We start from the raw sequence: 21,782 nt of genomic DNA, 5'->3' as shown, positions 1-21,782 counted from the left end.
TTTATGAATGTACTGGCCAGGTTTTGCTTTCAGACAGACGTTATTAGGCCAGACTTCATTATGGCCAGGTAGATTGCCATGGTATAGAAATGTTTGCTTCCTGGACCCACACACTCTGTCTCAGAGCTCTTTCCCATTGTCACTCGATATGGTGATCGGGATTTAAATTTCTTACTTAGTAAGTCACTGTATTAGAAGCCATACCACAAGTATATTGACCCTTTGATTTTTACAGCTGAATTGACTTTGCCCAAAGTCTGTTTTACTGAACCTCAGCTGTTATGGTGACCTTTCCTCTACAGCAGACTTGTGCATTTTTTATTGTCTATAGAGTGTCAGCAGGAGCAAGATGAAAAGAGAACAGTGTAGCCTCTCCAAAAGCCTCCTTTCCCAGTAGTTTGGTTCTTTCTCTTTTGTCCTTCTCTTTTTTTCTTCTTTTTTTTTTTTCTTCTGAGCACTTGATTTCTTTGCCTACCAAATAGCAGGAAGACAATGTTGTATTCAAATCCAGTGGCATTCAACAGCTTTACTGTGAATTCACTATGAAGTCAGCCACATAAAAATACTGACAGAAGGAGGTTTCTGCTTTAACTAGGCATTTTTTCTAATTTTATTTTCTTCTCCATATCTGCACTTTAATTAAAAAACAACACATATCAAAAAGAACTCATCAGACCATATAAGAACCTTTCAGTTCTTGAGCAAAGGGTCAGAGATGGCTCTCACTGAAGTCAGTACAAAACCAAACTCCTTCCTTTCCAGTAGTTTATGGAGAAATGGAAAGAGGTAACAGGAAGGAATGCAACAGATGAATTTTTGTGTAGCTGAGACAAAAAAATGGAAGACAAATAAACAGCTGTTCTTTTGCTGTAGAAGGCTTGGTAACAGGTGAAACAGCAACTGCACTCTTCTAGATTTCATGATCCTAGTAAATACAGTCAGAATTGTGCCTCTAATAGAGGAATACTTGTGCAATTTTAAATTAATTCAGTTCTACTGATCATTTCACCCTAGCTGCAAGTGCATTTGCTCCTTTTTGGTTGTCCCATACCCAATTTGATGGCCATTCAATGAAGAGAATAATTGTATTAAGAGAACTCTACCAAATCTGATCTTTTTTTCCAACCAGTTCCCTGTCTGGTATTGCAGCAGAAATGTGCTTGTCTCATTTTTAGCTTTGCGTGGTGCAATGTGAAGGTATATCTTTCTACATAGAAAACTCATGTGTTTAAGTAAAATTTCTCTACAGAAGTATATTACCTATTCCAGTTCTACAGTCGTTATTAAGGGAGGTGTCTCAATTTGGAGGAGATTATCTGTTTAATTGCATTGTGAGGAATATCAGACAGCACATTTGTAGAACTACAGTGGGATCCAAACCCTACTTGTATTCAAAAGAGAGCTGGTGTAATCTAGGATTTTAGGTCTTCCTTTGATTGCTTTTCTATTTTGGTGATGAAGATAAAAACAAGTAGATTTTTGAAAAAATATTCTGCTGGTGGTGGTGGTGGTAGTACTAGTAATAGCAGTATTAATTCAGTCATTTCTTTACAAGGTACTTCCTCCAAGCTTCATGATTGCTAGTCACACATAAAAACCATGGGCTAAGTCACCTGTGCACCTCAGCTGTGTCTCTGTGGCTCATGTAACAGCAGAGCAAGCACCAAAAGAGCATGGTGCAAACATTTGACCAGACATAAGTTGGCATGGATGTGTGACATTTTATTTTCTGTGATTTTAAATTTTAAGACAAAATTGACTTGCACAGCAGTATACTAAATATAAAGAGATGTCTCATTTAGTATCATGTTTCAGAATAAACAATTGCTCAAATCTCTTCAATGTTTGCATTTCAGCAAATTCAATATGTGAAATGAAATCCAATGAAGCCACAGGAATCTTGGATTTCTGTTCCTTTTTTTTTTAAGAAGAGTTTCATGTTCATTGTTTGTACTTCTGTTCTGAAATACAGAAGCATATAATTTCACAGAAAGAGGAGCTAATTTTGCCTTTGTAATGGATATTCATGTTGCAATTCCTCATTGAGTGAACCGTGTCAGTTTTATGAACTTTTTTTGGGTTTCTTGTTTTTTTGGTTTTGCTTTTTTTAATCAGAAGGCAGCATCTCTATAGGGTAGCCCTGAGGAGATGTCTCCAACCAGTAGAATTTATTGGCTTACGTAAGTCAGAGTGCAGAAGAAGGGTCAAAATAAGGCAAGACATCTATATATGTATCCTGATTTCAGTAATTAAAATTCTGAAGGTGTCTTTTGTTCATACTGCTTTAGGCTTTCCAGAGACAAGTGCATGAAAGCCTGACTCAGCTGGAGCTGATCAATAAGCAGTATCGGCGCCTGGCACGGGAGAACCGCACTGACTCCGATGGCAGCCTCAAGCAGATGGTTCATGAGGGGAACCAGAGATGGGACAATTTACAAAAGCGAGTCACCTCCATCCTGCGCAGGCTAAAAGTATTTTTCCATTTTTAAGACTTCAATTTCACTACTCTAGTTATGAATCAAGGGTACTTCAGCAGCTTTCAGTTTGATGCATTTGCAGAGTGGTTTTGAGGGGCTTTCTACCTTTGGAAGAGGAAGGAAGCTCATCAGTTCACTTAGTCCAAAGTAAACAAATAAACTGTAGGAAGATGCTTGGTGGCATCAAGCACCACCTTCCTCACAGAAGATAACTTTCTTAGGTCAGCTAATTGCAGCTCTAGATGGTGTTACTTAAAAAGGAATCTCAGAAAGCATATAGAAAATGAAAGAAAGTGTACTGAGTTTAAATTGGGTTTGATGGGGATGAAAGTAATTTTCCTACTGTTGCTGAGGGTTTTCATGCCACTCAATTTTCCACGCTCCAGCATTTTATTGGCCAGCGGGAGGAGTTTGAAACAGCGCGTGACAGCATCCTGGTATGGCTGACAGAGATGGACCTGCAGCTGACCAACATCGAGCATTTCTCAGAGTGTGATGTCCAAGCAAAGATAAAGCAACTTAAGGTAAAGAACGATAGTTTACATGAAGAATGTAAAGAATGGATAGTTACAGAAGGAGGGATGAAAGAAGGGAGAGAAAAAAAAAACATGCATGGTGCGGAAAGAATTTTAAGAAACACCACGCAGAAATGCAGCCTGATATGGTTCCTTTACTTGCAGGCTGAGACTTCAGTCTCAAAAGTTATGAGTTACATCAGATTCCAATATATACTTTTCTGTCAAAATAGAAAATCTTTGATCTGTAAAAAATGTAAAAAGAAAAGCCAGGGGTGATAGTGTACTTTCCTGCATCAAAATAGGAAAAATTAATAAAAAATATTTATGTAGGGTCTACATTATTGCTAATATCTAATAATTACTACATTTCTCAACCATTTCTGCATCAGAAAACTCCTTCTCTGGAGAGAACAAAACCAAATGTAACATTATCCAAAATTCCACTGTGCTAGGTTTAGCATCTCTGTTCATTCTAGACATTTGATCATTGGATGGCTTGTTTAGAAAAGAGATTTCTTTCCAAATTCAACAAGTAAGGAATGAGATGGTAAACCATGAAGTATCACTGGTTTTGGCTTGAAAGACTGTGGAACACTAAATTTAATTTAGTTGCTCATTGTTGGTCATGACAAGAGTATTTGGCACAATCTCTTTTTGTTACCCACACCATTCTTTCTATAAAACTCCTAATACTCGCATCTTTAAGTACCCTGATTGTTGTCATGTTGATTTTGTTGATAAAGCATGGGCTTTTCTTTTACATAGGCTTTCCAGCAAGAAATTTCCCTGAACAACAACAAAATTGAGCAAATAATTGTGCAAGGTGAGCAACTCATTGAGAAAAGTGAGCCCCTGGATGCAGCTGTGATTGAAGAAGAACTGGATGAGCTGCGTCGTTACTGCCAAGAGGTCTTCGGGCGTGTGGAGCGCTATCACAAGAAACTTATCCGCCTTCCTGTGTGTATATTTACATATGATTTTGCTTGTTTGGTCCATTGCTTTTTTACAAATGTGAAAATGAGGAAAGATGTTGAAATGAAACCTAAGTAACTTTCCAAATCTCCTGTGGTTAAATTTTGTTGCAACCCTGACCATCTGCTTCCCTTCCATTACATGCTGTTTGTGTCCTGTTCAGAGAGCAAGCTGATGAAATCTGGAATTTCTGTAAATCATCATGAAAATGCATGCAAATTGGAGATTTATAAAACTTTATTCATGGGAGTAGCACTGTGGTGCTGGTCATAAGAACATCTCCTGGCACTGTCAGATAGTTTGACTGGCAGCTCACTGAGTTGATGTTTTTTAAAAGCACAATGATAAAATGATTTTACTCATCAGAAGAGACAGAAGTTTGTCTCCAGAATGGAACACAAGCTCAAAAGTGGAAAAGGAAAACAAAAGGAGAAAGTTAAAGGAAAACCACTTTTGGTATCTCACGTCCTACTGAATGAAAGGAACAAAATACAAGGGTTTCAAAATATGAAATAACATAGTGAGAGCAATACTCATGATAAAGATCACTTATGCTTTCTATTAATTGATTCCAGATGTTTTTCTAACTTAATATTTGCATTGAAATAACATCAGTAAAAGTCTGGAGATATTTGCCTTATGTGAGACTTTATGTGCCTCAAGGAATTAAAATGAGCTGGCACTTTGATCTTCTTTGTTGATTTAGTTTTTTAGTACACCTCAAAAATAATGAAGGGAAGGTGCAAAATGGAAATCCCACAGTGTGCCTGTCACCTAATGCTGCTTTATTTCACTGATCCAGGCTGACCATGCAGTGCCTCTGCACATTTCATTGATGGCTTCTGTTTGCATTATGCTTCTAGCTAACAGATGACGAGCACGACCTCTCAGACAGAGAGGTGGATCTGGATGAATCAGCAGATCTCTCTGACATACGCTGGCATGACAAATCTGCGGACAGCGTTCTCTCCCCGCACCCCTCTTCCAACCTTTCGCTGCCTCTTTCCCAGCCGCTGAGGAGCGAGCGATCGGGGCGAGATACCCCTGCGAGCGTGGACTCCATCCCCCTGGAGTGGGATCATGACTACGATCTCAGCAGGGACCTGGAGACAGCCGTGTCACGGGCGCTGCACTCAGAAGAAGACGGAGGACAAGAAAAAGACTTCTACCTGAGAGGAGCAGCTGGCATAGCAGGTATGGTGGCAGACTGAGTGCTCTGTTTTCTCCAAGTAAAAAAAGGCAAATGTTATATGTGTGATTGTGTGGCCAAGATTCTCATGGAAAAGTACTTTAAATAGCCTCTGATGACTTCAAATAGTGTTTCCTAAGTGATCTCAGTGGCCCTCTGGCCTTAGAGATAGTGATGGAGATTCCTGGATGACGACAGCCTTGGAAAATGGCAGAGGCGTCCATGATATGGCAGGGAATTGGCTGTGTATCTATGCGTGAGGCCTGCCAGATGGGATATGTCATCTGTAACAGCCCTGTGTCCTAAGTTAGTCTGACTGCAAGAAACTATACTGGATATGGCAAAAAGTACAGAGCAAACTGATGAAGAAATGCTGTGAAAGAGACCCACAGAGAAAATCATCAAGTGTTCAAGTAAATCCTAACTCTGCCCTGATGCAGGCAAGACTCCAGCAAATGAGTGTTTAGTCTGAGGTGGGATCTTGGGTCTTGTTCTCCAGTGAAGTTAGAAATCCTTTCTAAGTGTTTGTGCTTTGTGTAATAAATCTTAACAAGTGAGACTGCCCAAATGGAGCTAGCTGTGGGATAAGACATACCAGTGTATTTTACTCTGATCTTGAGGCTGACTTTTGCTTTCCAGGTCATTGCTCTGGGAATTGTCAGGTTTGTCTGGATCTTAAGAGACTTTATAGCAGCCTCCCTGTGTTTCTGTCTTCATCATTTTCCTTCTCCAGAGAGAGTGTTTGCTTTTGGAACAATTTATTTAATCCATCCCATGAAAAGGACTCCTGCTGTAAGGAGACAGCCATTGCTGAGCCATCAACTCAGATTGTGCTTTTATTTTTTCAGATGTAGAGATCCCTGAAACTCTTGAGGCCTATGTAACACTCACAGAAAACGCCCTCAAAAATATCTCTGGTAGGCATCATAAAAGACTAAGCATAGCCAGATACAAATACCATGGTGCACAAGTGTAACTTCTTTCTCTTCTCCTAGCATCTGCTATCTTTTCACAACTTACAAGATAAATATTTCCTACATGGCAGCACTGGCATATTAACTTACAAGTATCCTCCTGCTTTACTATTGCGCTCAAAGGTACCATTGGAGGCATGGATAAAGCAATGATGTCTGAAGTATTAGCCCTCCCACCTTGCTAACTAAACTAAACTGATCCTGATCTTATTGGTCTTTTTTCTCTGGTGTTCATCAACCAGACTCAATACATTGTTACATCTTAAGGCAGAAGGAAAAGGTATAGAAGAATACCTAATTTTTCAGATTTGCATTTTATTTTTTTAACACAGCCACATCTAGGATTATCACTCAGATATAAACTTTTAGGTTAGTTGATGTTTCATGTGATCAAAATGTCATGTTGAGGTACTGTCTTTATCTTAGTCTCATATATTGGAAAATCATTTTATTTTCACATTGCACAAGATTAAACCTTCTTTCTCATTTTTTTGATTACTCTCTTGGAGGAAATAGATGCATTTGCAAATACTTTTTCTCATGATTTCACAGTTTTCCTCTTCTTAAATAATTACTTCATTGCAAAAAGTAAACAATTAAAATCTGTGACACCAGCCTCAGGCTCCCCATCCATTTCTATTTACTCCCCAGATTAGTGAAATAATGTTATTGATTAAGGGTATGAGTAATAGCAGTACTTATGGGAAAAGTGTGCTTAGTTTTCTGACCTGTGAAAAATTTTTTAACATAATGAGCAAAAAACAATGTTGAGCACTTTGTCCTGTCCATTTGGGATGAGGTGGTGTTATATATGAAAAAAGATTAATCATCCAAGAGGCTCAATTTTCTGTAATCGGGTCTTTCTGTGGACAGAAGGCTCCCCTTCTCTATTCATGTTTCTAATTGTGTCTTTATGAATAAATTCAAACAGTCTTTGTAAACCTCTGGAAATCATTCTTATCCAGAATATGGATAAGAAGGATCTCATGGGGTCCTCTAGGCTGCAACCTGCTTCACATTAGCATTGTCTGTAGCTAATTTACATCACAGAATTCAGCTGACCCCTATAAGGAAACTACAAGTTAGTCCTTCTTCAAAAACATTGATATTGATTCCCAGTGGCTTGAATGAATAATTCCATCTTGCAGATATGTTAAGCATGATCTTTTTCAAGTACATAACTGGAAAAATGCTATAAATTTTGCTGCTTAGTGTTGTTGCCCAGAGCAGTCATGGACTTCTTGCTGCAGGCCTCCAAGATGTCCAGTCATCTTTGGATTTTGACAATATAACAGTATCACTTAGCCTTTGTATGCCACTTTTAGTCTCTAAAATTGTATACAAATAGGATCCTTTCATGGAGATGCAAATTCTACTGCTTTTTAGTGGGAAGAGGTAATACAAAGAGAAATGAAGCTACCAAATTTTTACATGGATTTAGATCATAAAAATGGAGTATTTGGTTGCAGGGTTTTATTTGACAGTGCTTGTGAAATGGAGCAAGGTGTTTCCCAAAATCAGCGAGGCTAGGGTATGCTATCTTGAGAACTTTCTCTTTAAAAAAAGACAAAGCATTCAGTATGGGGGAAAAGTCACTCCAGAATAATTTTCAAGCCTACTTTGAACTGTGGACTCTTCTATAGTATTCTTATGGCAAGCTTTTTCATTGGTATCATCTTTTGAAGGTTGCTAACACTCTCTAATGTAACTAGTTATCACTTAGCTTTGACATTGTACCACTCATACTGCTGCTGCCACCTTTCTCCTTCACTGTCTAATCTAAACAGTATTCCTAATATCTATTCTGCCTGGACAAGTTAAAAAAAAAATTGGAAAAGTTGGGATGACAGTCCCTCTTTTTTGGTATTGATACAGGTGAACCAGGTGCCCTGGAAGCACATATCCGACAGCTGGACAAGGCCTTGGACACCAGTCGCTTCCAGATACAGCAAACAGAAAACATCATCCGTAGCAAGACACCTACAGGACCAGAACTGGATTCCACTTACAAAGGATATGTGCGTGTGCTTTGGAGCCTCAGTGAGATATGCAGTGCAGGCTTAGCTTAGCTCAGCCATTGAAGGAAATGCAGCTGCTTCAGCAGAGCAATTAGCTGTGACTGCTTCTCAGAGTCACTTGTTGTGGTTGCTGCCCTTAACCACATGCTATTGGTGTTTATGTTATTAGTGTGTTTACAGTAGCATTAGAGGAACAAATGCATTAGAGGAACATGACTCTAAGGATTTTATTTTCCTATTACATTTTTGCAGATGTCTAGAAGTACTTTCTCACACATGCTTTTATCCATCTAATGATGATATCCTTGTTTGAAATTCCTCTGGTTATAAAAGCATGTTTTATAGCTTCAGGCACAGTATTCATCTTGCTAATGAATTATAAGCATGCATAATATAAGCAAGGTTGCATGTATAGAGTCCGTGATTAAAAAGCTTTTTTCAGAGAGGCTTTCTGAAAGATTAACCTCTCTCTAAGCCATTCAAATAATTTTATTAAGGACAGAATTTAAAAATTATCTGCCTGCATGCATAGTAATATTTCCACATTTAAGTTAATTTTCTTTATCAGTCTTTTTGTGTCTTTGCTCTATGTCTTAAAATTTAGGAAAGATGGCACCTAAGACATCTAGAACAATTTGGCATAATGGTGCTAAGTTATTTCTGTATAACTTATGCTTTAGGCCTTTATCATCTGCATATAATTTTTTTTGTAGTATCAGCACAGATTGTTAAAATAATGGATCTTTTCTTCACACTTATGCTTACTTTTGGAAATTTCTGGAAGTTGCATTGCAATTCTCACTGTCCATACAATTAGTCCTGTACCGTGCATATTGAAAAGGAATATTTGGTTTGTTAACACAGATGAAACTGCTAGGTGAATGCAGTGGAAGCATAGACTCGGTAAGAAGGCTTGGATATAAACTGAAGGAGGAAGAAGAAAAATTTTCAGGACTCATTAACATGAACAGTACTGAAACACAAACAGCTGGTAAGTAACATGTAGTTCATTTGATGAACAGTAATTATGGAAAGCAGCACACATGCAAAGCTTTTCTGAATAAACTTGATATTATTTGCTGACTATATATTTACATGAGTGTCTGTTACTATGTTCTGTTTAACATTTTTTAATAGGAATAGTAAGGAATAGTAAGTATTCCTTGTGTATGCGATATGAAGAGTTAAGGCATACAAGCTCATTTTAAGAACTCATATCATGAGACATAAGCCTGAGCTTTTCAGGATGTCCCTGTGGGTGCAGTGGGAGTTTTTTTTAAGATTTCTCATGAAAAAGGTTGCTTATATTGCTGTACAAAACACTTAGGCCAGCATCTGTTTCTTCTAATATTAACTTTCACCTCTAAGATTATCTGCCTACAGTAAAGAAATTTATTTTCACCTGAGAGAAGTATTCACCTAGCTAATTTTAAACATCAGCTGTAGAACAAGAAGCATTTGATTGTGAAAACATGGATTCCCAGAGACTATAAAGGCATCATCTCCATTCTTAGCTTGACAAGATATGCTACCCATATAGTCTCTTTCATTGTTTTGTGGGTTTTTACTTGTAAATTTTAAGTTGATGGAGTGATACAACTTCTGCCTTCTGCCTTAGCATTTCAAAATAACTAGCAAGAAGAAATAGCCCTTTATTTATTTCTTTCTAGCGCAGGTGTTTATCCAGTGCATGAGCAGTAGCTAAGGCAAATGTAGTGAGGTGTGACCATAAAACAGTGATAGGCACAGCTACCAATGAAAATAATAAATATCTGGTTAGTTAGGTGTATTAACATTTCTTGTCTGGTTTGAACTTGTCTGGTAATTTAAGATGTCTTTTTTTGCCAGCATAATCTGTTTTAGAGACCTGCATGTATCGGCTTAATTCTGCTCATAGAAGTCTGACATTAGATAGCAATAAAATTGCCTGGTGACTGCAGTCTTTCAGGTTCTTCATTCTTTCCCTCCAACATCACTTTCTTCAATCTAACTTTGTTTTTAAAGTGGTTAGTGTTTGTGGCTTAGGGTTTTTATCGAGCATCTTTTTTTTTTCTGAACAGTATTCAATTTATGCAATTGTGTGTGTGAATCTAATGGGGCTTTTTTTGGCTTTTGTTGAATTTTGTGTTTGTAATTCCAGGTGTAATTGAAAGATGGGAATTAATCCAGGCCCAAGCTCTAAGCAAGGAGCTGAGGATGAAGCAGAACCTTCAGCAATGGCAGCAGTTCAACTCGGACCTTAATAGCATCTGGGCTTGGTTGGGAGAAACTGAAGAGGAACTGGAGAAGCTCTACCGCCTTGATCTCAGCACTGACATACAAACTATTGAGCTCAGGATTAAAAAACTGAAAGTGAGTTTTATTTCTCTGTTCCATGAGTTACCTTCCAAAACTGAGTGGAACAGGTATGTTGAAGAGGTTGCCAATAATTGCAGCTGGTTTTCTCCACATAGCAGGCTACTGCTGGTAAAGTAACTGGGAAAGTGATTTTCTGAGTCACCTTATGGAAGGAAAATGTACCAGTGGCTCTCCAAATGAAGTTTTGGAACAGTAGTTCTGTGGCCATTCTGTAGTTCCAGAATGTACAGATAACTCCTGATGTCACCCAAATAGATGAATTTTTTTAAAAGTGCCAAGTGAGATCAATTCTCTTCTACTCAAATTGGTAACAAAATAGCTGGTTCAAAAGAAGTGCCTTATTGAGACATTACTACTTTGTGTGGAGGAATGAGAAGGAGTCCAAAGGTGTTGTAACCTACCCCGTGTCACCAGTGCAACACAGGAAAAATTTGATGCTGCTTCGCAACATTCCTTTTCTTCTTCTGTCATCTCAGGCAAATCAAAATCTGAATGTTACTTTTTCATCTCTCTCATGTATTTCACAGCTATAAAGATCTGCAGATGTGGTGGTCCACAACTACACATTCAGTTACTAGTATCTTACAAGCATGGGCACAAAAATATGTGCCCCAATGTCAAAATGCACTGTGCTTCATGCCAGGGATGGGGTGAACGGATAGTAAAGGCTGTTTCCGGCGGTGATCCATGTGAAGCATGTCAATGCTCATCTTCACTGTAATCCAAATATGGCTGCCATAAGTACTGCAAAGGTTATTGTGACATTGTGCTTTTAAGTAAATGCTGTAAAGTAGGTGGAAAACGGGGCATTTCATAAGAATTCTCTTCTTATCTCACCATCTCTTTGAAAGCCCATTAGTACCCTCCAAACCAACAGAGGTGGGGTTTCTTTTGTGGCTTCCAATGTAAACATATCAGAGTTTTTATACAAGTTGTGCTTCTATAAATTTAAGTTCTTTATACTCTTTGTATGTTTTTGTTTCTCTCAGTAAAAGCTTTTATTTTAAAATACTGATGACAGCAGATTCCACTTGAAAATATGTTGGTTCTTATGTTTATCAGCAAAACTGAGAAGTAAGGGCAAAAGTTTTATTGTGAGCTAAGATACAGTTGTGCTACATCTTTAAATTTTGTTGGACCTGCTCTGTCTTTAAAATATCTGAAACATGAGCCAGATCTTTAAAATTGAACTCTGACTTCAGGCTTTTAAGACTTTATAACTTTAATTGGCTTGCTCTTGTTTATGCTTACAGTAAAATTTTAGTAGATGTTAAAGAGGGAAAATTTGCAGAGTCACAGAGTGAGCCCAGAAGTGTCATATGCAGAGTAAAAAAACTGTTACAGTATGGTGCCTTTCTGCAGCTGCTGATGGCAAAGCATTGCAGTCTTGTGGTGCATTCTCTATGTTTCTGAAAGTCACAATTTACCAATTTCCATTCTTTCTTCCCCTTTGTCTTACCATCAAGGAGCTGCAGAAGGCAATTGATAACCGCAAAGCAATCATCTTGTCCATCAACCTGTGCAGCTCAGAGTTCACTCAGTCTGACAGTGAGGAGAGCAAGAAGCTGCAGGAGCGCCTGTCTCAGATGAACGTGCGCTGGGAGCACGTGTGCAGCATGATCGAAGACTGGCGCAGCTCATTGCAGGATGCATTAATACAGTGCCAGGTCTGTACTGTGCCTACTTCAAATTGTCAACAGCCCATGTACTGAAAATATAAACCATTTAGTTCCCTGGTGTGCTCACGATCCATCTGAAACTTACCCGTGAAAGCCATACAGTTTTGGCGTGTGTCTTTCTCAAGGGTACATCTTCGCTACCTAAAACATGTATTTACAGGCCAATATTTACAAAATTTGTCATCTCTGGAATAATATTCTAATATTCTATTGTATACTTCTTGGAAGTTATTTTATTTAGCTAGTAGAATGTATCAGAGGATAAATTAAAAACCTGAGTTTGACTGGAATATTCTACTACCCTGTTAAAACCATGATTCATCATTTATAGGATTTCCACGAATTGAGCCATGGTTTGCTGCTTTGGTTGGAGAATATTGACAGAAGAAAAAATGAAATTGTGCCCATCAATCCAAATCTGGACTCAGAAATACTGCAGGATCATCACAGACTTCTGATGGTAGGACTATAATCACCCTTTTCTCTCCCAAAACAGATCACCAGAAAAACTTCTAATCAAATTTCTCTTTCTCGTGGGGGTTAGCACTGTACATTGTGTGTTAAAACAGAGCTGTGGGAACAGCGTCAGTGACTGACTTTGCCTTGTTAGGGAATACCACTCACTTTCCTTAGTAGCACAACATGTGATTTTAAATGTTAGGCAATTACTGGGCTGCTGTATATCCTCTTGTCAGATTAGGAATTTATATTGCTTCTCATTTTTTTTCCATTTCTTTAATTTAAAATGTTGAGGGTTTTTTTTTCTACTATTAAAAAATTTGATGCTTGTCTTGGCAACAGCAAATCAGACGTGAGCTGCTGGAGTCTCAGTTGAAGGTGGCATCACTGCAAGATATGTCTTGCCAATTGCTAGTCAATGCTGAAGGCAAGGATTGTCTTGAAGCCAAAGAAAAGGTACATGTCATTGGAAACAGACTGAAGCTGCTCTTGAAAGAGGTTACACGTCATATTAAAGACCTAGAGAAAATTCTAGACATTTCAAGCAGTCAACTGGTAAGTCGTGTCTTTATATTTCTTTCTGTTCACTGAGCGTGTTTCCTGCTGTTCCAACTGCCTTTCTCTGATCATTGGTATTGGCTGCTCTGTTTCTGTGGTTTGCAGTGCTTATCAAGATGGAACACGTAATCTTAAATATCATAAAGTAATCTTAAACTTCATATCGTAAATATTGCTTCTGATATGGGAGGTTTAAATTCAGTAATTTTTTTTCTATTTGGTGTAGCAATTACTGAACTTCTTGGTTTGTTTACCCTGCTATTACTGAATCAGTCAACTGGCAAAGTATATGAGATAATTATTCAAGTAGCAGTACTGAAAATTATAACATGTCAGTTGTCACTGGAAAGGAAGTTAATGCACACACTGTCAAAGAAAGGAAAAAAAAAAACCATTAAATAAATTCTGTAATAGGGTAAGGAGTCCCTTATATGTGCCTCTTAGACTGTGAGCTATAGTCCAAATCTTTTCAAGTTGTGTGTCTCAGGTATTTGAGGGGGAGTTTCACATATGTCTTTGCCAGCAGTGACAGATACAGAGCAAAGATTTCAAGGCTCTCTTTTAGTTCACTTTTTTAAAAGGACTTGGATTAGCAGAGCGCTTAAAGCACAAGAACTCAGCTCTTCCCTCCTTTTAGTGGATTTCTGCCTGTTTAATTAAAATCTTGGTAGTATCAAACTCTTCTTGTAGCTCACAGCCAATAAAGAACAACTGGTTTTTCCCCTGTATTGACTCTGGTAGAAAATGTGTCACCTAAGCAAAGGAAGTTTTAACTATTGTTTGCTTTTCTTCTCCTTTAGGGCTGACAGAGAAAACATGTAATGCCTTAGTCTTTTAAAATTTGGTAACAAAATTTAGCTGCTTTATTTTATTTGGTTTGGAAATAACTCTGCTGGAATTTCACTCAGCATAATTTTTCTAGTTTGCTTACCTGTACAGCTAGTTGCTGTATTTCTGAGCTCCGTTCCTTCTGAACTTTAGGAATTGTCCTCATGGTCTTCTGATGAATTAGATACATCAGGCTCAGTGAGTCCTGTATCTGGAAGAAGCACTCCAAGCAGACAGAGAACGGTAATTTAATGTCATTTATTTTCTTCCACCTCTTGGGTGGGAACTATAGATATCTACAGGAGTTCTAGCCAGCTGGAAGTCACCCCTTCCCACTTGTTAGGAAAGGAAATTGCATAAACCAAAACGAAAACACAGCTGCTTTCCCCAACCCTGCTGCATATCCCATCCTGCATGAAATCAGAAGTGGTAAATACTATCTGAAGCCAGGGCTGTCAGTGTGGTTGGTTTACCATGGTATGGCATGTCGTGTCTCTTGTATTTTGCTCTAGTGATGGCAGCACCCCAAAGTCTGGTCTTGTCTGGTATAATCAGTCCTCCATTTCTGTTTGGCCTTCTCTTCAGAGCTGCTTCATCAAGAATCTCAATAAGTTCTTTTGTCATTTCTGATGCAGGTTGCAGATGGTCTTATTGAGACTTTGGATGAATGGCTAAGTAGATCTGAAGGGCACAAAAACATAATTCAAACCAGCTAGCTGTGCAGGATCTAATCAATGGCTACAGTGGCAACTCTGGAGTTGTCCATTTACATCGCTGGCACAAAATTCAAGAAATATAGCAATACATGCCTAATACTTAACACTTCCATACTCGGAGCCCAAACTGGAACTGCAATTATTTTGTCTTTTTCTGCAATTCTATTGGTTGATTAATTTGCTTTTTTCCTTAGTTCTTAAGACAATCAGATTGGTTTGGTTTTGTTTTGTTTTCTTTTGTTTTTCCATTTGCACTTTTTTGTAAAGCCTCTGAGTTCTGTCTTGATAAATCTGTGGCTCTTGAAATTCATTTATTTTTTAATTTTTGTTCACATTCACTAGTTTCCTTTTAGATGCTAGTATGAGAATATAAAGGAATACTGGCTTTTCCAAAGGAGAAAGAATATAAACCTTAACATTTTATTTCAGAGGTCAATGCTTTTGTCTTTTAAATTTAAACCTAAATAATTTCTAATAACTCTGATATCACAGGTGTAACTGAAGGTTGCCTGACCATTACAGGAAATGGAGACGTATTTTAACATAAATCTTTGTCTAGAGAGCATGTAGAATTATCATAGATTTCATCTTAATATTTTAATAAGGCTTTGTCTGTCTCTTTGTTCATATACATGACTACTTTTTTTTTTTTCTCCATAATTAATAGCTAAGTTGTATGATTCCTTGGGTCTAGTTTTCAAACTTCTGGGTTCTGCACCCACACAATTTTGAAGACTAAAGTGATACTAAAGTATTTAGAATTTCAGTGCCAAATATGCTGATGCTAAATAAATAAATACTAATACAAAAGAAATACAATCAGAATTATAAACATCTAGCTCCATTAAATAATCCAGCAGATAGTTGTGAGTGCAGGAATGCCCCTACAGTTATTTGGCCTTCAAAATCGTGGGGTGTAGGAGAGGCAAAACTTGCCAAAGGAAGGTCTTGGACCTTTTTTCCTTGAGAATATTAATTTTTCTGCATGTGCATTTTTAAATCTATATATTTTTCCGTATTCATCTTAATAAGATAACATTTATTTCATATTGCCTGTTATTTGAACTAAATTTCTAGAGACTATTTAAAACCCAGAGCTACTGTCCATAAAAATAATGTCTAAACTGTTATTTTTGAGTTCACTATGTATGTTCCAATAATTTTCATAATCAGCTAGATGCAAAGAAAAGCCAGTTTCCTTGGTTCATGGGTATTGGTCACTTCATTTGATTTTTTTTTATGTTTCCTTTGCTGCACTTTTAATTTAGTTTCATCAGTAGCTTGTCTTTATTTGCCTGGACTGAACATTCTTCTTTCTTTACCCCCTGTTCATTGCAAACAGCCACGGGGCAAATGTAGTCTCTCACAGCCTGGACCCTCTGTCAGCAGTCCACATAGCAGGTACCTTATTCTCCTGGTTTCTGCACTCTGTTCTAGAACGCCAAGAGGATGATAGAAATTGGCCGTGGTTCCTCTCGATCCCACTGACTCCATCAGGTGGTCAGGACTTACACAGCAGTAACTTCCCTTTTGTTAATCCTTCGGCAAAAGGGACTTTCAGTTACTTCAAAATCTTTGTTGAATAAAGATACAGGCCAATCCTTGGATAGCTGCAGCTTTTGCTTCACAGAAATCCCATGTAATCAATGTTTATTTATGCCTATAAGAGTGAGTGTGTGTTTATACTCATGATATTTAATGATTATTTTATTTTGGTGTGATTTAAGAGGAGTGCTAGTAAGTTCATGGCAAACACTTTCTATCATCCTCTTTACCTCTAGATATTAAATTAAGGCAGGTAATAGGCCAATATCATATTCTAGAATTCACAAAACCCACAGATCTGAATGAGACATACTAACATCCTTTTCTTTCTTTATTTATTTCCTTTTTTCTTTTTTTTTTTGTTTTTTTGTTTTTTTCCCCTGAAAAGTTTTGTTCAGTTTGTGGGTTTTCAATACTTTAGACTCAAAACTAAAAGTCAGAATCTGAGAGTACTGAGACTCGGGATCACTTTCTCTCCCCTCCTGAGACGAACTGCGGTATAACATGCTAACACTGCCATGGCTCACCCAGTGCTTGCATCCCTGCGTTGCTCCGGGAGCAGCGCTGCCCCATCTCTGTCTGACCAGTAGAGAGCAGGCGTGCAGCTACAGCTTCTTGCTTTCCACGGTGTCTTCAGCAACCTGTCATCTCTGCGGCTAACAGTGCTTCTGCATTCTTGTTGTTGTCAGTGTGATGTGTGTACCTTCGCTCTTTCACTGATCGGTTTACTAGCCTCAACAATTATGAAGTTTAAAAAAAAAAAAAAAAAAACCAAATTAAAAAAGCAAAGGAGCAAAGAAGCAAGCCAACGTGTGTAAAGGGGACATCTTTTGCTATTTCAGTGTTTTGCACGCTGCTAAAATAATCAGAAAGTGTGATTAAGGTATATTTGTTCTTATTAAATCTAATAATAAATCTCATTTAACCTAAATCTCATTTATTCTCTGCATATCAAAAATTAACTGATTTGTTTGTAGAGTCAAAGATTTTATGTTGGAAAGACGAAACACAAAAATTAAGTAATTTTTTTAACAAATAACTCCTGTTAGAATCAAAGAAAGAAGTAAACACTAAATTTAATAGAGTGACTGAGCCACAAACAAGTGGACAAAAAAATATACCTTAAGACTATTATTTTTTTCCATAAGCAAAATCAATACTTTATTCTCATTGTAAATGAAGTAAAGAGCAAAACTATTTACCATGTAGATATTTACATGAACACTTCTTTTAAAAAGTTTGCTTTACATGCATAGTTAGGGACTATTAGTTAGTAAAGTGGCATAGTTGTAAAACCATGTAACAAACAGAACAAGTATCTTTTACTGCTTCCACATGCACCAAGAAGCTGCCTATTTTTAAGGGGTTTTTTTCCTTTGAAACAAAAGGAAACCACATAGAAAATAAGAGATCTATGTAAACTCCATCTTTCTGATGGAGAAAGAGAACTAATTATTCAGCTCCAGTCTGCTATGAAGCTTGGCGTTTTGTTTCTCATAGGGAGAAAAGAAAGGGAGGACAGGGGCTTTACTCTGCAGCCACTAACAGCGAGGAGGAGGGGCGATGCCTTTGACAGATCAGCACGCTTGCACTGGCACCATTGTACTCAAGGAACACATTGTGTGCGCTTTTCCACTCTCCTGTGTAGTCAAACCACTTCTGCCAGCCTTCTGAGGTTTCTGGTTGTAGGTGCCTGCCCCTGGCTTGAAGAGCAGCCAGCAGTGTTTGGCAGCTTTGGGATCAACCCCTGTCCTAGCAGTGGCATTGCTGTGGCACCTTTCAGATCAAGGCTTTCCAGCACTGTTTATTAACACATCTTGTAGCAGCACAACACAATGTTCAATTTGTCATTCAGACAAGCATGGAATACGAATGAGTCACTGCTGAATAGGAAACTTAATCAAATGCGCAAGTCAGACAGGGTGCGGTTGATGTATAATGTGGTTTAAACTGATAATGCGGTACAAGCTGTCACTGTGTTCTTTAATATTTTGACATGCCTCTGATCAGAGTACTTTGTGTTTGATCTTGCACTGGATCAGTAAACCCTGTTAGAGTTTAGTATAAAGGAGAAATAAAGTCAATCCTAAAAGGTTTATCACACAAGAAGTTGTGAAGGAAATTTCATCTAAAAAATTAGAAGGGCTATGCTTTGTGTATAGTAAGTATCGTATCACTTTGCCTTCTCCATTATCACCAGAAAAAGGCAAATATAGTGTGATGCTTAAGCAAGGTGCCGGATTAAACTAGACATTACATTGTGGATTTAACTGGAGTCTCATCCAAGCAGTACTAGCAATCGTGTGCTAGGTGGGAAAGAAAGTCCAAGAAGCAATTCCTCTTTCTTCATCAGTTTAATAGAGCTGTCATAAGTGCACACCTGGATCTTTGTCTGTGAATTTTTTGAAGTGATTAAAATGTTAAAAGATTAAAATAGTGGTTCAGTTTGCTCAGGGGTGTTTACATTGTCTCTCTTGAGCAGCTCTATTCAGGTCTAGGTGCCATAGTGCCAAACTCCATTTCCTGCTCTCCCCAAGCCTCCCCAAATGACTAGTGGATTTTAAAGGTCACTTGCTGTTCCTGGAGCAGACCAAACCACATCACTCTTTGTGCCTTTGCCCACAAAATTATACTCATGGCTACACAATAACTCAAACACAAGGTTTGGGTTTTGGGTTTGCCATGATTCTTTTCCTAGTTATCTCCCTCACTCTCACATAGGGCTTGTTACTTAAATATCATATACAACTGCTGCTTCTTAAACTTATTAGATTTACCTATTTTTTTTTCTGTGCAAGAAGCCAATCCTGTCTGGTATTTGCAAAGACCTTCAGCATCTGTCATCATAGAGATGAAATTTGCTATTCTTATATTTTGTGCAGTAGTCTTTTAATAAAGATATTAAATTAAGGCCCGTTCTTGATTCTTGCAGTAAATAACATCCTACTAGGCCAGCAGTGCATCTTTCAATGTAAGCCTGTTTTCCGCATTCCATTAGTCACTTAGCATTAAATTAACTTTATTTATTTCCATCAGCTTCACTTGAATGATAAATTCCTTTTTGATAGCTGTCAGATGCTTACTGCAATACAGATTGGTTACATCAACCATATTTTCCTTGGGAAAAAAAATAGCAATCATGTCTACAAAAATGTTCCCCTCTGAGCTGAAATTAAAGTTCATTTTGACCATCCTATCTATAGCCTGGTAAATTAGCTTCTCCCCTCTTGAAATGCTTAGAGAAGAGTTCCAATATCACTGACATTACGAACTCTCAAAATAAGGGAAACTGTTGCTTGCACTTAGATTAATGTATAAAATTTCTTGACATGAAGAAGCTTACTGTTGACCAGGACTGCAGCTGTGCTTCCCTCTTTCATCTACTAAGTAGGAATTGTGTACTGGAGTGAGTAGCAGATGGCCCTACCTCTTTGCTTCCTCACAGTGGCAAATGGTGGAGCAATCAGAAGACACAGCTAAAGGGACAAGCTGAAGAACAGAAATTAGATTTTTCTCCAAAGTGGTGCACAGTACTTCAGCTTTCCTTTCTCCTGCCAGGTTAAATAGATGTTCTGCCCTTAAAACTAGTGAGCTTTTTGTTAACAATGTATAATTTTAACCATCTCTCCTTACCAAATCTATTAAACACTCTAAGATGGCCCATTCAATTTTCAATTATGTAGATTGCAGAGGTGTGCCTGCCATAAACACAAGCAGTACAACACTCAAACTTCTTATAACTCCCCCTCCGAAGATGTTTTTGTAACATTTCATTATTTGTTTTTTGAATTGTTTCATTGCAGTATTATTCTTCAATACCCTACTTCATTGCAGAAAAATATGGTTTGCTGTGAAGTGTTTTAGTTTTTGAAAGTTTGTGTTCCTTTTGAGATCAGCCATGAAAGCTTATATTACAAATCTTTTTTGTAAAGCACATAGCAAGAAGTGCTGGATCGTGCTACTAAAGGCATAGGAAAAAAAAAATTAAAACCAGAAAGAAAAACTTTGCTACCTTTTGATTCAGCTTTTTGGAAATTCCCCTTCTGACACCCAGTGTTGCCCCAGAGTAATTCTGGGGCAATGAAGAAAATGACACTTTGCTCATTATTGAACACCATTTAGCAGCTACAGAAATGTGGTCATTTTTTTATTTGGATTAACAATGTTTATACAGTGAGAGCCTCGTAAATAGGTAGACTGTTCAATCAAATGCTTGGAAGGTAATTAGGCACTCCTTGTTCCCTTTGTTCCTGCCTCAGTCCATTAACTTTCTGTCTTGGTATTCTCAGACAGTAGAAGTCCTGATCTAACTGAGCTTTTGTATGGAATGCTCTGGTGCTGTTTAATGTGCCATGTCCTTTCAATATTTTTTTATAATACGTGATCCTACTTTATGCGATAAGCAACTTTCCATCCAGGCTACAATAGTGTGGATTCAGACAACACAAGATCTGATGTTTTAACCATCATTGGCTTCCTGGAATATTTAGTTCCAGCTAATAATTTAGCATATCTGCTAAATTAGTGTTTATGTATCTGTTGGCCACCTAAACCTTAAAATTTGCTTGCTGAGGTCCTCATAGTGGGGTGTTCTACATATATGAACAAGAAAATATGTATTCTCAAGCACAGAAATAATTATTTTCTGAACATGTGCCTAGGGAACCCTTGCTAAGCCTGGCATTGTTTTGAAGATGATATTTTGATTTTTGGATGATTCCCCACACAGATTCAGATTTATCAGGGAGACAGGATCAAAAGAACAAGGGAAAGTCAAACAATCACTAAGGGACCATCACCCCATACTTACTTTACTGGGGAGCATTTGACCACAGCCTATAAACGTGATTCCCTACATCTCCTTATGAGAATTTTTATCTCTTAAACTCTAGGAAACCATAGATTTTCTGAGGCCTCATGATCATAGCTCCCATGCAAATGTATTATAGCAACACATCTGAGACAAAATTCATGATCTAATGTCCTAATAGCAGAGTTCTTGAAACAAGTTAATTGAAGGCTCAGAGTTCTTCCATTTTTGGCTTGCACTGAAAGACAGTATTTTCCCATGCCATTTAATTTAGCACACTGAGACCATCAGATTTAATCTTTCCTGGTCACTCTTTTCAGCTTTTGACAGTTTCAGTCAAAAAGAAAAATGTGAAATTTATGTCTTTATCTTTCATTGAAGTAATAAAACGGATTTTTGAAGTGTCCCTTTGGAAATATTTGTGTTAGATCTCTACTGCCTCATAGATGTGATAGGTATGTGCTATTTCAAGTCAGATCCATCCACATAAGGGAGAAAATTACTTGGAAGGTGCTGATGTCAAGTCAGTTGAGCAGATAGATTTTAACTGCTGATTCTGTGCAAGATTCAAAACACAATGTGCTTTGTAGAAAATAAGTCCCCATTACCTATATATTGGTGTATTGATTGACAGAAAATTATGAACTGAATCTCAATGCATTATACCCTCATGGATACCTT

At 37.7% G+C, this 21,782-nt stretch overlaps 1 protein-coding gene across 4 annotated transcripts in view; it reads left to right on the top strand.

Moving 5' to 3' along the window:
- The window catches only part of SYNE1 (spectrin repeat containing nuclear envelope protein 1), a 289,742-nt gene that overhangs the window by 265,570 nt on the left and 2,390 nt on the right, over positions 1–21,782 (top strand). For all 4 annotated transcript variants that reach the window (XM_041424009.1, XM_041424008.1, XM_041424007.1 and 1 more), the window contains 13 exons: positions 2,289–2,471; positions 2,864–3,001; positions 3,761–3,952; positions 4,831–5,161; positions 6,005–6,073; positions 8,006–8,148; positions 9,013–9,139; positions 10,289–10,500; positions 11,973–12,173; positions 12,517–12,645; positions 12,987–13,199; positions 14,184–14,273; positions 16,089–16,147. In XM_041424009.1, coding sequence (XP_041279943.1) covers positions 2,289–2,471; positions 2,864–3,001; positions 3,761–3,952; positions 4,831–5,161; positions 6,005–6,073; positions 8,006–8,148; positions 9,013–9,139; positions 10,289–10,500; positions 11,973–12,173; positions 12,517–12,645; positions 12,987–13,199; positions 14,184–14,273; positions 16,089–16,147 — 2,087 coding nt within the window. The remainder of the gene's footprint in view (positions 1–2,288; positions 2,472–2,863; positions 3,002–3,760; positions 3,953–4,830; positions 5,162–6,004; positions 6,074–8,005; positions 8,149–9,012; positions 9,140–10,288; positions 10,501–11,972; positions 12,174–12,516; positions 12,646–12,986; positions 13,200–14,183; positions 14,274–16,088; positions 16,148–21,782) is intronic.

The sequence above is a fragment of the Onychostruthus taczanowskii genome, unplaced genomic scaffold, assembly GCF_017590055.1.
Source record: "Onychostruthus taczanowskii isolate IOZ18803 unplaced genomic scaffold, ASM1759005v1 scaffold8, whole genome shotgun sequence".
Classification (NCBI taxonomy): domain Eukaryota; kingdom Metazoa; phylum Chordata; class Aves; order Passeriformes; family Passeridae; genus Onychostruthus; species Onychostruthus taczanowskii.
This window is presented reverse-complemented; position numbering and strand designations above follow the sequence as displayed.